Here is a 15,182-nt window from a genome sequence, read left to right on the forward strand (position 1 = left end):
CTCTCTCTCTCTCTCTCTCTCTCTCTCTCTCTCTCTCTCTCTCTCTCTCGTGTGTGTTGAGGATCCTGGAAGCCCATGGTCCAGATTTCTGGCATACACTTGACAATCAGGAGACCCTGTCTTAAATGAGGTAAAAATCAGAACTGATTCCCAAGGCTGTCCCCTGACCTCCACACATTCTACATGTGATTACAAACATCAAAAGGGCAGGCTGGATGTGATGGTACACTGTTTTTAACAAAATCTTTGCTGTTTTTACCAATGAAAACTGGGGTGCCAGATACTGAGATAAAAACCTGCTAGCTCAGAGAAGCAGAGAAAGCACCCAGTGACTTTCCTCTTCAGCCTTTGCCCAGAAGCAGTCCTGTCAGGCTGTCTCAAAAACAAAAACAAAAACAAAAACAAACAAACAAATCAAAAAACAAAAACAAAACCAAACTTGGTGTCCCTCCCTTCTCCCTCCTGTTTGTCTCTCCATACACTTCCTGACTTCCTCTTACTATCTATGGTTGTTTGTTAATAATCCTGTGTTCACATCCTGTCAACTGGTTGCCTGTTGTACTTTTCGACCTATGGTTTACTTTATATAATATGCTGTAACAGTAACACCTTTAATCCCAACACTAGGTGGTAGAGGCAGGGTAGGATCTCTGAACTTGGTCTAGTTCATTCTGTATACCAAGTTCCAGTCCAGCCAAGGCCACTGGGGTGTGGAGTGTCTCTCTCGTGTCTGAGAGAGTGAGGGGTGGGGGTTGAGAGAACGGACTAGAGTGCTTATTAAAGAGTAGGTGTTGGTTCTTTAAAACCTAGAGTGTATAGAGGGAATCAATCAAACTGTGTTTTCTTTCCTATGTTGTTAAGGTAATGTTTTATCATTGTATCATTGTATCATTAATAATAGGCACAGAACAAAAAATGCATTGTTGAAAGTTAGGAGATTATAAATTAGTCAATCATTGAAGCAGCTTTCATAGATAATTCATTTGCTTTTCAGTCTAACTGCTTTTCTTTATGTACTTAAAAAGTCTTTTAAAATGTTTTAGGTAGGTAGCCATCCAAGCTTCCTGAAGGAAGTTCGAGATCACATGCAGGACTCTTTCTTAATGCAGCCTGAGGTGAGCAGAAATGTTGGTGAGATTTAAGACTTATTTTAAAAAATTACACACACACACACACACACACACACACACACACACACACACACACCCCTATACATATATAGGTGTGGTGGTAGGAGTGTGAAGGTCAGATGACAACTTGTGTGAATTAGTTATATCCCTATACTATGTGAGTCCATGTTGTTAAGTGCATATGAAAAAAAATCACATCCAGTTTGAAGCATTAAAATGTATTTTAAGCATAATAGTTGTATAAATATGTTAAAATTTGTTTTCTTACATTATATCAGATGATGAGTGTTTTTGTTATCTCTAAAAAATAGACTTCAATTCCACTAAATTTTACATGTCAAAAAATACTTATGTTCCTAAATCTTTTTTTTTGGTATTGTTTACTCAGATGAATAATATACTTCTGCTATCTTTGACTTCATGTTTTATTGTTTCTTAGCCAGTGAGGCTGTCTGTATGTATATATGTATTTCTTTTACCCATGCTCCATTTTGGAGTGTTTTTATTGTTGTAGCTGCTGTATCTTTTTGAGACAGGGCCACATTATGTAACCTAGTGTCAAGCCTCAGCTTCCTCATGTCTCTGTCCCTCACGCAGGAGCATCCTAGTCTCAGCCAGAGCCTCCTCTGAGATACCTGCAGTTCCGTGGCCAGGGTTCTTTTTGTGCAGCTCCCTTCATTAGCTCGTTTTCCAAGCTGGAATACTTTAGAACTTCATTTAGTTCCTCAACTTAGTAAGATTTCTGGGCTTCAAAACCCACAACCCACCTCCAGGCCCGGAGATCGCGGAGATTTGTTTAGTAGCCCTCGTGTTTGCCTAGCTCTTGTTTCTTTGAGATTCAGTCTTGAGGATAGTGCCAGAGTCATTGAACACATACAAGAAGGGTACTAAGCCCTTTCCAGATTTTCAATTACATTGTAGAAAATCCTTGTTTTTTGAAGGAGGTTTAGATGGTGATGATTGGTTTTTTAATAGCTAATCTAGTTAATGGCACAATTAGTTTGCATCTAGATATAAGAGAGTAATGTGTCACTTTGAATAGATAGCAAATGCTTTGAGCCATGTACGATGGCACGTGTCTGCAGTCTCAGGTCTTGTGGGGCTAAGGAAGGGAGGTCCTAAGTTTTGCGGCTGGTCTGGGCTCCATAGAGAGCTGTTCTTTGTGCTTCCAAAAAAGAAAGATATGAAATTGGATCTTGTTGAATTGTATGTGTACATTTATGTGTTTTTAAATTATCTTTTTATGTTCAAATTTTAGAAATATGGAAAACTGACAACTTGTACTGGTTGCCGAACACAGTGCAGGTTTTTTGATATGACTCAGTGCATAGGTCCTAATGGATATATGGAGCCATATTGTTCAACTGCTTGCATGAACAGTCACAAGACAAAATATGCAAAATCGCAAAGTAAGTTTCTGATATTTGGATAGTTTAAAGACTTTAATGACATACTTGTTCATCAAAGGTATCTGATCTTATTTTTATATAGTTTAAACTGTTTTTATTTTCCCATACCTAATTTCGGTGATTTCCATACTTGTTAATTTTTAAAAGTTAGTGAGGTTAACTGATTATACCCAAAAATATCTAAAATATATTTTTATGTATCCATGTATGTTTTAGGTAATTTGACAGGTATTTTTAATTTTTTATGGTAGTACTTTTCTATTAAATATTTATTTTTATGAGTCTGGGCGTTTTGCCCACGTGTCTGTGCACCTGTGTGTATGTAGTGCCCACACAGGTCAGAAGAGGGTGAAGGAGCTTCTTGAAATGGAGTTATCGGTATTTGTTAGCTGTCGTGGGTACAGGAAACTGAACTGTGGTTTCTATTGCTGAGCCATCTCTCAAACTCCTGGCAGTGTTTTTTAAAGATGGAAATAATCTTGAATAACTTAAGTTACAAATAATAGGATAATTTATAAGAGGTCCAATTTTAAAAAAAAGTTAACATTTTTAGAAAACCTTTTACTTTATAAAGAAATCAGGTATGTATCTTTTCTCTTATAGGTTTGGGAATTATTTGCCATTTTTGTAAGCGAAACTCTTTACCTCAATACCAAGCCACAATGCCTGATGGAAAACTGTATAACTTTTGCAATTCCAGTTGTGTGGCTAAATTTCAGGTTTGTTACTTATTTTTCCCTAGCCCCATAAAATGCACACAGATAACAGTGTAATATGCTTTATCTTTTCTGTTAACTTTTAATTTCTTGAGCGCCTGATGGGAGGGTAGAGATTATAGCCTGAATCACAGAAGGCCTGGCTGTACTTTTGTACATTGTTACTGTGATACAGAGCTTGGAGGAAAGTGAATTTTAGTATGGTTTAATTCAGTGCTTTTCTTGTTAGTTTGAATAGCTGTGGTCTGTGATAAATGAATGAAACTGTCTTTAGCCTGTAAGTACCAAGCAAATATGTTTTCCAAATTAGAAATGAACCTTGTAAAAAGGGTATTATACTTAGAGTAGACCTTAACTTAGTATGGGATCCATTTTAGGGAGATAGTATTTATTTGGTATCTGTTGTGAACTGTCTGACGTAGTTCTTCAGAGTTGGAATATGGAGAATCCCAGAGGATAATGTTATAGGTAGTGTTGAAACTTAGCTCTGAGGGAATAGTTTAGAGGGAACTCAAGCAGTAGTTAGGTAGTACTAGTAGGTTTACCTATTGTATGTGAAAATTTCAGGGTATTGCCCAAAGGTTCAAACCAGTACATAAAGCCATGCTTCATGAGTTAATTCATCCAACAGTTCTACTTTATTCCAGGTACTGTGCTCTATGTTAATTATTTAAACTGAAACTATTAAGTATGCTTTTAAATATGCTACAGTAGTTACTACAACATTTACTACTATTTAAATTGAGGCTTTAAACTCAGATAAATGACTTGCTTTATTGAGTTATATCCTCATTGAAGGTAGATGATAAACTTAGTAAGTTTTTGTTTTGTCCAAATGTTTAACTGTATAGCTTAGGCTGGTCTAGACCTGGAAGTACATATCCCTGTTCAGACTTGCAAGTGCTGGGGTTGCAGATTTGAGCCACTATGACCAGTCTAACTACTGTCACTGTTTACTTGAAACTTCTGTTGCCTCTAGTTTGATGAGACTGTACATGTACATTGATTTTTTTTTTTTTTTCTTTCTTTTTCCCCTTCTGATTTTTTGAGGTAGGGTTTTTCTGAGTAACAGAGCCCTGGCCGTCCTGGACTCACTTTGTAGACCAGGGTGGGCTTGTACTCACAGAGATAGCCTGCCTCTTCCTCCTGAGTGCTGGGGTTAAAGGTGTATGCCACTGTGCCTGGCTACATTAAATATTTTTAAGGAACAATTTTGAATAGCACATCTAGGTAAGGGATAAATATTTTGTGTGTGTGTGTGTGTGTGTGTGTGTGTGTGTGTACCCAATCTTATGTAGTCTCATCTATATACAAATAAGACAAAGTTGACAAATAGGCAATATTTTTTATCCCTCAAGCTGTATAATTTGAACTTTAGATCTATATTAGATATTTTCCTTGTAAAAGCAACATAATAGGGCTGGAGAGGTGAGCAGTTAAGAGCACAGTGTTCTCTTTTAGAAGGTCTGTGTTCAATTCCTGGCACCCTCATGGCAGCTCACAGTTGTCTGTAATTCCTTTTCCAGGATCTGCCACCTTCATGTACATGTAGTCAAAACACCAGCACACATAAAAATGAATATGTAAAAAAAGATAGTAGTATTATCTCTTTAAACTACTATTTAAACAAAAGTTGCTATAAGTTCACGGTTTTAGAAGTTAAAAAGTCCAATATGTAAGTTTGTGATTCAAAGTCCTTTTAGACTTGAGTAGATGAAGCTGCATCAGATGGCCCAAAAGATATGCAACATTTTAGCCACCTGATAGATAATTTTTTTTAAAACAAACTTTAATTGAATGGTACTGTGTGGTATTTAAAAATGATTGTTTCTCCCTCTAGTGTTTGTTGAATAATTTTATTAGCTACTTGTTATAGGCACAAGGTTATGTGTCACATATCTATGTGATGTGTGATATACTTCAAAAGAAAGCTAAATATCAGTGTAATTCAGGTTGAGAATCAGAGAAAATAGCTTTGCATGGTAGTGGCTTACACTTTTAATCCCCGTACTCAGGAGGCAGAGACAGTGGACCTCTTGAGTTTGAGGCCAGCATGGTCTAAAGAGTAGGTTCTAGGATGGCCAGGGCTACACAGAAAAGTAAAGATATGAAAAAGAAAGGAATAGAAAAGAAAAAGGAAAAGAAAATGAATTAGAAGGTGAAAAGTTCTTTGTGGTGGTGTTTGCCTTTAATCCTAGCATTCGGGAGACAGGAGGATCTCTGCTTTACATAGCTAGTTTCAGGACATCAGAGACTGTATGGAGACCCTATCATAAATGAAGAATCAGAAACAAAACGAAAAACAAAAAAACATTATAAGTCCACATATGCTTATATATCCTATCTTATTGTGTGAATTATTTCTGGTATGAATCCCAGCTTTTACTCATTTCCCACCTAACTCTGAAGAATTCATTACCTTTTAAAAAAGCAATATATGCTGTTTTTCTTGATAATAACTTTGAGAGTTATGGGAGTGATGTGAGGTATTTGTAACTTAATATTTGAACCTTGAAGAGATCATCGTGTTTTTTTCTATCTTCTTCCTAACTTGTCCCTTCCTCCATCTCTCCTCATTCCTCTTCCCTAATTTTATTTACAGTTTAGAACTTGCGAAACTAACCTTATTCTCATTTTCTTCAGCTGAAATAATTGAGCTATAGTTTTTCCTTTTCATATTTAGATAATCTCTTAGAAAATATTTCAGTCCTAAAGCTAACAGTGGGTTGTTTTTGTTCTTGCTTTTTTTTTTTTTTTTTTAAAAGTACTGGGATTGATATCCTTTCACTGAACTATATTTCAGTTTTTTGGCACAGTGTATTTTAAAGGCAAAATTAAGAATTGCTGTTTTGTGTACTAAAGAACTAATTAGCAAAGGCACTTGCGTTCTGCATGTAGTAGACATTGGATAGTTCTTACAGCTAGAAGTTCTGGAGTACTTGTCAGATTAAGTCTATTTTGTTCTTTATTTTAGGCTCTAAGCATGCAGTCATCTCCAAACGGCCAGTTTGTAGCACCCAGTGATATTCAGCTGAAATGCAACTACTGTAAAAATTCCTTTTGTTCAAAACCAGAAATCTTGGAATGGGAGGCAAGTCTTGTTTCCTTATATGTGTTATCTAACGCTAAGACAAGAATTAAGAAAATAAGTGGCATTCTATTTGGAAACTTCTTTTTTAGTGGACAATAATAAGCTTCATATTTTGTGTTGTTGGTATGTTTCATTTGTGGAAATGAAACCAATAGGATAGATTTCAAGGAAGCAATTTATTGAAGTCACATGTACACTAGTATGTTGGCAATAAAATATAAAAGTCAATTCACACACCTAGAGTCTCTGCAGACTCCTACTCTGTCCTCTCCTTGTCATTATTATCATCTATGGGCTATGGATATGTTATTGCTCAATATTTGTAGAATTAGAATTTATAAGGCTGATACTATGCTGTTATTTAATATCTTATATTTTAATAAATATATTTTAATAAGGGAGTAGAGACTGAATCTTGTTCATTTTTTTCTTAGCACTTAACCTTTTCTAGTTTACTTATTTACTTTGTCATGTTCCTTGTTTTGCTGTTTCCATGTGACTTTGTTTCTTTAAGAGTACAGAGATGGATAGATGAATGGTCCAGGCTACCCATTGCTGTGTTGAACAGTGTTTACTTTTGGTCATCCTTTAACCTTTTTTTTTTGGGCGGGTTAGGTGGTCGAAGCATAGAGTATATACTTAAAAAATTATATAAGATGTGAAATTAAAATCAGACTATTTTCTATGGTTGTTTACATATTATTTAAAATGTAATGCATAGGTCAAAATTGGTTCCTAGAATTAGACTCCATGATTTTCAAAGTATTTGGAAATCTGAGGTTTATTATTTTAGAGTCTGTAAATTGCTTTTGTTTTTAAAGATTAATTATTTTTATGTATATGAGTACACTGTAGCTATCTTCAGACACACCAGAAGAGGGCATCTGATCCCATTACAGATGGTTGTGAGCCACCATGTGGTTGCTGGGAATTTAACTTAGGACCTCTGGAAGAGCAGTCAGTGCTCTAAACCACTGAGCCATCTCTCCAGCCCAGCCTGTAAATTTCTTTACTTTTATTATTTTCTTGGTGCTGTCTCTAGAGTAGTTAAACCATTCATGCTTTTGAGACTCTTGATGACATCTCATCAGTAGTTTTAGACTAATAACTACCTAGTAGCAGAAATAATATCGAATGCCCAACATGAGAGTAAAGGAATGTCCAGGGAGTGAGGAAAATCTACAGGCAAACATATAAAATAGTATCTTATAGAAATAAAGATTCCACAATAAGCTCAAGTCTGATAAATTTTTAGATGAAAATGGGAATTTCCCCACTGTTTACATTTTGTAGTACTATGTTGCTTTTACTTACACAGAACTTTAGTGTTAGATGCCATTAAGAGATACTGCCCTATTGAGTGAGCATTTCTCTTATGAGACTGTGGACTTAGGGCTCCATAATTAGCAGTCATGATACTTTTTCTTTTTCCTCTTAGTTTGTGCATGTGCATGCACATGTGGCTTATTGGATCCAGGACCTTGAGTGTGCTTAGCCAATACTTTACTTTTGAGCTTCTTCCCAGCCATCCTTTCTTTTCTGAGTTATATATTCATAATGGGGCAATTTTTCATTAATGATTGCTCTACTTGAGTTGTTTTCTAGACTTTTGTTTTCCTTATTTTAGTCTTTAGATATCTTCATGTGTGACGTTAGTTATTTAGATTTAATCTACATCTGCTATAATTTTTGGGAGAAAAGTTGCTTTGCTTAGAGTTTTAGTTCTTAACTCCTGGGTCATGTTTAAAAAGTAGGCCTTACAATTGTGGCTTGAAGCCAGGAGAAACAATAATAACTTTTTATTTAAGAGAACTAATTAATTCAGTCTCATGCTTTTGCATCAGTGTCATATAAGAGCACCAAACTGAAAATTTGAGACATAATAGATCTTTTTATTAAAGTGTCACAGGAATGTGTTTGATTGCCTAAAAATGTTGTATCTTGTATTTCTGTAGCTTACATTGTATTTTTTTGTTATTTTCTTTGTGTTTCTCCAGTATCCAGGCTGTAACTTTATGTTAGTGATTATTCTCTTAGTCACTCAGTACTTTCAGCGTAGTTAATAATGTTCAGTTTGTTAACTTGGGTGTCTGTGGCCTTTAGCAAATGTATCTCCAAGAATCATAACATTAAGTAGATAAATGATTTAACTTTCTTTAAAAGTGGCTTGTTTATTTCTTAAACTTGGTCTTGAGATGGTTCTCATACTTACCAAGGTTCCCATTGTGCATTTAGAACAAAGTGCATCAGTTCTGCAGCAAAACTTGCTCAGATGACTATAAGAAGTTGCATTGCATAGTTACATATTGCGAATACTGCCAAGAGGAGAAGACTCTGCATGAAACAGTAAATTTCTCTGGCGTTAAGAGACCTTTCTGTAGTGAAGGCAAGTGTGTATACAGCATCGTTCATAACTTTTAATATATATATATATAAATAAATGTTTTTTGCTAAATTATTTAAAGAGTATATAATTACAGATGTCCAGAATAGGTACACAATTTTAATATTGACTTAACAAAATTTAGCTTACTTTTATACTGAATCTTTTTTTGTTGTTTTACATGTATTTTTAGACTTCTGGGCCTCATGGTTTCACCTCTAGAAATTTTGGGATAAAATGAAAGGAAGTACTGTCATACCACGTTATTACAAAAATTGTACATTGTGGCCTGAAAGTTGATTTTCAGGAGCAGGACGAATGTTTTGCATTCACTCCAGTTCCCTACCAGCTTGCAGCTGTAGGAGTTTTTAGTATTTAGATTGATCATCACTGATCTCAAAATCTGAAACCCATGATACTCCAGAAGTTTCAGGTTTTGAATTTTCAGGTTAAGGAAGTCACTAAAGTTCATGTGACTGTTCAAAATAAATACCCTACAAGAAACCCCCAAATCTGAAATTTCTCTGACCTAAAGCATTTTAGTGTCATTGATGTAGAGGTGGGAGGAGTTACACACAGTGACAAGCACAGTAGATTCATTGTGGTTTGTGGTGTTTGAGATATAATGGGTTCTGTTATATATATTCACAAGTGTCCTTTCTTCTCACTTAAACTTGCATTGGTTTTATACCAGAAATCAGATTATAGACATGAACTCTAGTTCTAAATTTACTTCTCCAGAAATAGAAACAGGATTGGGTTTTAGGTGCTCATTGTTGCTAGTGTTTCCAATTGTCATATTTTTGCTCTAATCTGCCTCTATCTTGTCTTTTGTTGGGGTCTCTGATATATCTTTTGTTTTTTGTTTTTTGTTTTTTTGTTTTTTTTTTAGACAGGGTTTCTCTGTGTAGCCCTGTCTGTCCTGGAACTCACTTTGTAAACCAGGCTGGTCTTGAACTCAGAAATCCACCTGCCTCTGCCTCCCAAGTGCTGGGATTAAAGACGTGCGCCACCACTGCCCGGCTTGATGTATCTTTTTTTTCTTTTCTTCTCAAATATCTAGAGCGATATAGATATATAACTATATACATACATACAGATAGCAATAGATATATAGATATATACATATATACACACACACTAATATGTCTGTCTGTCTGTCTGTCTATCTATCTATCTATCTATCTAGTCCCTTAAAGAAAACAGCTCTTCCTCACCTCCGTTAGAAGCTATCAACTGTGAGGAGCTATATCCCTATCACTTTTTTGCCTTTTTTTTTTCCCAGACAAGGTTTCTCTATGTAGTTGTATTGTGTAAACCAGGCTGGCCTTGAACTCAGAACTCCACCTGCTTCTTCCTAACCCAAGTGCTAAGATTAAAGATATGTTACTCTTTACCCAACCCTACCCCTGGACCCCTTTCCTATCAGTTTTTTAGGCCTCTCTTCAGTGGCTTCCTCTCTAGACAGTTTTGTTTTGTTAGGGGGGAGTTAGAAATCACAGAAACCTTCAATGTCTCTCATTCTCAACTATGAGTCTGGAGTCATTAGCAATAAATGCTATTACATAAAGCTTCCTATTTGTTGTTTTCACCTATCTGATGTTTCCATCGAGGACTGTTTGTCCCCTGCTTCTACTTTTTCTGTGAATTCCTATATCAAATTTAGGTCAAAAGGGAAATTGGGTAATCCTCAATGCCAACAGTCAATGGCAGAAAAAAATATTCGTTCAATGGTATCTCCATACATCTCACAAACAGTACAGCATGCGTGTTAGAAGGTATTAATTGACAAAGCAGAACATTCCTACTCAGCTGGAACTGGTGCATCTCACCAAGAACCATGCTTTACTCTTAATATCTAAGGGCAGAGTTAGAGTAAAGATGACCAGGTCTATGGTATGGTGGCGCACACCTTTAATCCCAGCACTTAGAAGGCAGAGGCAGTAAGATTTCTGAGTTTGAGGCCAGCCTAGTCTACAAAGAAAGTTGCAGGACAGCCAGCCAGGGCTATTATGCAGAGAAACCCTGTCTTGAAAAATCAACAACAAAAGATTAATACTAGCCGGGCACGGTGGTGCACGCCTTTAATCCCAGCACTCGGGAGGCAGAGGCAGGTGGATTTCTGAGTTCAAGGCCAGCCTGGTCCAGGACAGCCAGGGCTATACAGAGAAACCCTGTCTTGAAAAAAAAAAACAAAAACAAAAAACAAAAAACAAAAAAAAAGATTAATACTGACTTGATTAACTCTATCACCTACACTTTTGTGCCAAAACAGTCTAATATTGATTATTAATATAGGTATCTGTTCTTACAGAAATTATACTTTTATAAATCTAAAATGGACTTAATTAAATTGAAGAGTACATCTCAAATAGTTAATTGATACTTAGAAACTAATTTTCATTGAGAAGGACTTAGTTTCAAATGGGTATAAAGTATTAAGGATATGAATTTTTCTTTTTACTTTTTACTAGTGAATGGGTTTTTGTTTTGTTTTGAAGTCCTCTGTTACTCAACCTATTTTTAGTTTTTTGGGTAACCTATTTACTATCAATCAAATTCAGTGAATTACAAAAGCCCAGGTATGGTGGCATACATACACCTTTAATCCCAGCATTCTGAAGGCAAAGGCAGGTAGATAACCTGTGAGTTTCAGAGTAGCTTGATGGACAGCCAGAGCTACAAAGAGATTCTCAAAACAAAACAAAACAAAAAACCCCAAAACCAAAAATCACCCAACAACAAAAAACTAAAGATGTATATTAAAAAATATTTTAAATATGGCTCAAAGGCTGGTGATGGTTCAGTGGGGAAAAGTGCTAGGTCTAATGACCTCAGTTGAATTCCCAGTACTCATATAATAGAAAGAAGTTGTCTTGACTGCCATGTGTAGGCTAAAGCATGATGACATGACACATACATATTTACATATATATGCAAATAAATAAATGTAAATTTAAACCTAAAATATAGTTCATAGTAACAAATTGTAGGATATTACATAATGATTTGCAAAACATTTTATTTTTTTTTAAACTATACAGTCAGGTATGGTGGCAGTTGCCTACATTCTTAATGCTCAGGCCTCTGAGGAAGGAGGATTGCAAGTTCAGAGCCACTCTGAAATGGACAGATAGGTCAGAACATTTAAAACACTGGGGTTCATGAAAACATTGTATATGGTAGAATTATAATTTGAGATTTTTATTAAAGGATAGATCAGGTTTCCTAGATATTAGTAGGTTAGTCTACTTATTAGTTAACTTCAGAGGTAGTATAGGTGGGAAACTAGATATGTGAAAATACATCTATGCAGAAGATAAAAGTAAGGTATTTTTTTTAAAGTAGTAGATAGCAAAGTATTTTCTCTAGTTACGTCAGAGTCCTATTTTCTTGACGAATTTCTATATGAAAATAGGCTGTTAGGAAGACTCTAGAAAACTTGAATATATCTGAATTTAGTTAGAACTTTTCAGCAGTCTGCATTCATTTCCAATGCACTCACTTGTATCTTTGTGATTTTATTCAAATAGAAAATAGTTCTGAAGCATTACCAGATTTTAATGTCTTGAAAGTACTGTTTGAACCTGTGTGATAGATGATATGTTTTCTAATACAATAATGTTCTGCTCTGATTTTCACAGGTTGGTGTTGTTATAATAGTATTTCAGAGGGCCTGGGGAAAAGGTTCAGTCAGTAAAGTGCTTGCTATTCAAACATGAGACATGAATACCTGAGCTTGGTCCCTATCATCCATCTGAAAATTGGACATGGAAGTCTGTAATCCCAGTACTGGGGAAGGGAGGCAGAGACAGGAAGCTCTGGGCGTTTGCTGGCTAGCCAGTCCAGCTATATTGGCAAGCTTTAGGTTCAGTGAGAGACTCTGTTGAGAGCAATTGAGGAAGGCAACTGGCATCAAGCTTTGGTCTCCACTTGCACCTGAACGTACACAAAAACATGGAGGTTTTCAGTCAGAAGAGAAGAAGACTTTATATTTGAATATATTCGATATGTTCTGAAACCAATAATTAACTAGTCTTACAAGATTTGTCTCAGTTTAAAATATGTCTTTTTATGTGTTCTTTTTAAAAAATACAAAATTTTTCAGGCTGCAAGCTATTATACAAACAAGATTTTGCAAGACGATTAGGATTGAGATGTGTTACCTGCAACTATTGTTCTCAGCTGTGTAAGAAGGGAGCAACTAAAGAACTTGATGGAGTTGTCAGGGACTTCTGCAGTGAAGACTGCTGTAAGAAATTCCAGGAGTGGTACTACAAGGCAAGTAGCAATACCTTCTCAGCAGAGCAGCTACTTTGGGTTGACTTCTAAAGTGCTTGATATCTATTACTGTGACAGTATCTAGTTGTTCTTTCTTTCGATTTGTGTACTCTATGCCTAGTCCTGTTTGTGCTGTTCATTAAGAAGGATTTTGTCTTTCCTACTTGTTTTTTATATTTTGAAGTGGAATTATTATTTTTCTTCAGAATTCATTTAGGCATTACCAACCATTAGGCTATTCATGTATTTTCAGTGGTTTAGCTTCATAAAACAGATATTTCTCTAAATTTATTTTTAATAACTCCATTATCTATATTGAACAATAGCAGTAGTTGCTTTAAATATTAAGGTAGTATTTTCTAAGTCTTTGCTTATAGGTATGTGTGGGTTCACATGTAAATGTCTCCTTGTGGAATAGAGGTATGGAACAACTGTATTTTGTATATTATGAAAGACTTTTTAAAAATCAATAAATAATACCCTTTGGGCCATTGTATTAACTACTTTTTTTGAGACAATGTTTCACTGTGTAACACTGACTGACCTTTATATCACACATCTCTACTTTCTGACTGCTGGGATTAAAAGTGTGCAACGTCATTCTTGACTTTTTTTAAAGATGAGAAAATAATAAGTTTGGAGTTTGTATGGTCAGATTCTATCCAAGGAGAGGTTACTAATTCCTACGCTGATACCTCAGTGGTAAAGTTTGTGATATGCATGGATATCATGTTTGTGATAAGTCTGGATATAATTTTAAAGCATGTGAAAATAGACATCATGCCATAGGACTAAGTTTGAAGACTCTGACTAATGCTTCAGGATGAAGCTGGTTACTGTCATAGCCTTGACAACCAGCTACTCCAATTTCAAGCGCCTTGACAACTTTTTGAAGCTGAAAGTGCTTTCTCAATCAGCAGCAGGCTTTAGAAAATGCTTTCTAAGAATTTCATCAATTCTCAAAGCATAATTTCTCTGGAATTAACAGACGTTTCTCATTGGCCCAAAACAAAACCAAACAAACCCAAGTAATGATTTGTTTTGATGATTTCTGTGTTTGAAATTGACAGTCCAAAGTTGCTGTTTCTTTTGTACCAATATAGTAATTCTTATTTAAAACCCAGAAGCCTTTGTGCAATATACATAATAGTATTGAGAGACTATCTCAAATTAAAATAATTTTATATATTTTTTGTATTTAAATTTAATAATGAGAGTTAGCTGTATAGCTCAGTGCTTACTATAGGCAAAAGGCTCTGCGTTTGATGCTAAGTACCACAGAAATACATTTCATTGAAATATTTAACAGTTTGCTTTTAAATTTTCTGTTAGTATTTTATATTAGCTGTATTTCTATTACCTTGATAAAACAGCATGGTTAAGATGACTTACAGAAAAATTTATTTTTGCTTAACAATTCCAGAAAGTTAGAGTTCATAATGTCAGAGTAGAGAGAGGTACCAGGTTGGGATGGTGGCTGGAGAAAGATGCTAAGAACTCCCATCAGGAACTGTAAGTACAAAGCAGAGAGCATACTGGAAAGTGAAGGAGAATTTTACCTCTGAAAGCCTGCCCATCCTGACTGACTTCTTCAAGCAAGAATACATCTCCTAACCTCCTCAAACTGTTTAATCCAGCAATCAAGTGTTAGGAATATTCTCATCCAACTTCTATGTATGATTTTTACTTCATAAGACATTTAAAGTAATTTGTGTTTCCTGATCTTTACAATACAATTGCTTCTGTATTTAAAAAGAGACTTTATACAAATTGTCTCTTTCTAGTTGGAATAAAAAAATGTGTTGATAGACAACCTAAAAAAAAAAAATCTTAGAATAAAATGTGTTTTATCTGGGTGTGGTGGTACACACCTGTAATTCAAGCTGTCAGAGACATGTGGGTAGCCAGTTGGATATCAGCCTGTGTTTACACAAAAAGTCCCTGCCTGTGTTTAGGGGTTGGTTAAGAGCACTGCTCTTCCCATGAGCATGGGAGATCTTTCCATCTTCTGAGATCTTCTTCAATTTCTTTCTTTAGGGATTTGAAGTTCTTATTATACAGATCTTTTACTTCCTTAGAGTCACACCAGAGCAATTCGACAACAAAAGGAGATCAAGGGGATACAAATTTGTAAGGAAGAAGTCAAAATATCATTATTTGCAGATGATATGA

The 15,182-nt window shown here is 35.4% G+C and overlaps 1 protein-coding gene across 2 annotated transcripts in view; it reads left to right on the forward strand.

Annotated features, from left to right (window-relative positions):
* Zmym2 (zinc finger MYM-type containing 2) overlaps positions 1–15,182 on the forward strand; it is a 74,287-nt gene that overhangs the window by 29,360 nt on the left and 29,745 nt on the right. For both annotated transcript variants that reach the window (XM_021203976.2, XM_029541859.1), the window contains exons 7-12: positions 1,044–1,115; positions 2,389–2,539; positions 3,143–3,258; positions 6,230–6,346; positions 8,582–8,732; positions 12,838–13,010. In XM_021203976.2, the coding sequence (XP_021059635.1) occupies positions 1,044–1,115; positions 2,389–2,539; positions 3,143–3,258; positions 6,230–6,346; positions 8,582–8,732; positions 12,838–13,010 (780 nt within the window). The remainder of the gene's footprint in view (positions 1–1,043; positions 1,116–2,388; positions 2,540–3,142; positions 3,259–6,229; positions 6,347–8,581; positions 8,733–12,837; positions 13,011–15,182) is intronic.

The sequence above is a fragment of the Mus pahari genome, chromosome 8 (genome assembly GCF_900095145.1).
Source record: "Mus pahari chromosome 8, PAHARI_EIJ_v1.1, whole genome shotgun sequence".
NCBI classification, from domain to species: domain Eukaryota; kingdom Metazoa; phylum Chordata; class Mammalia; order Rodentia; family Muridae; genus Mus; species Mus pahari.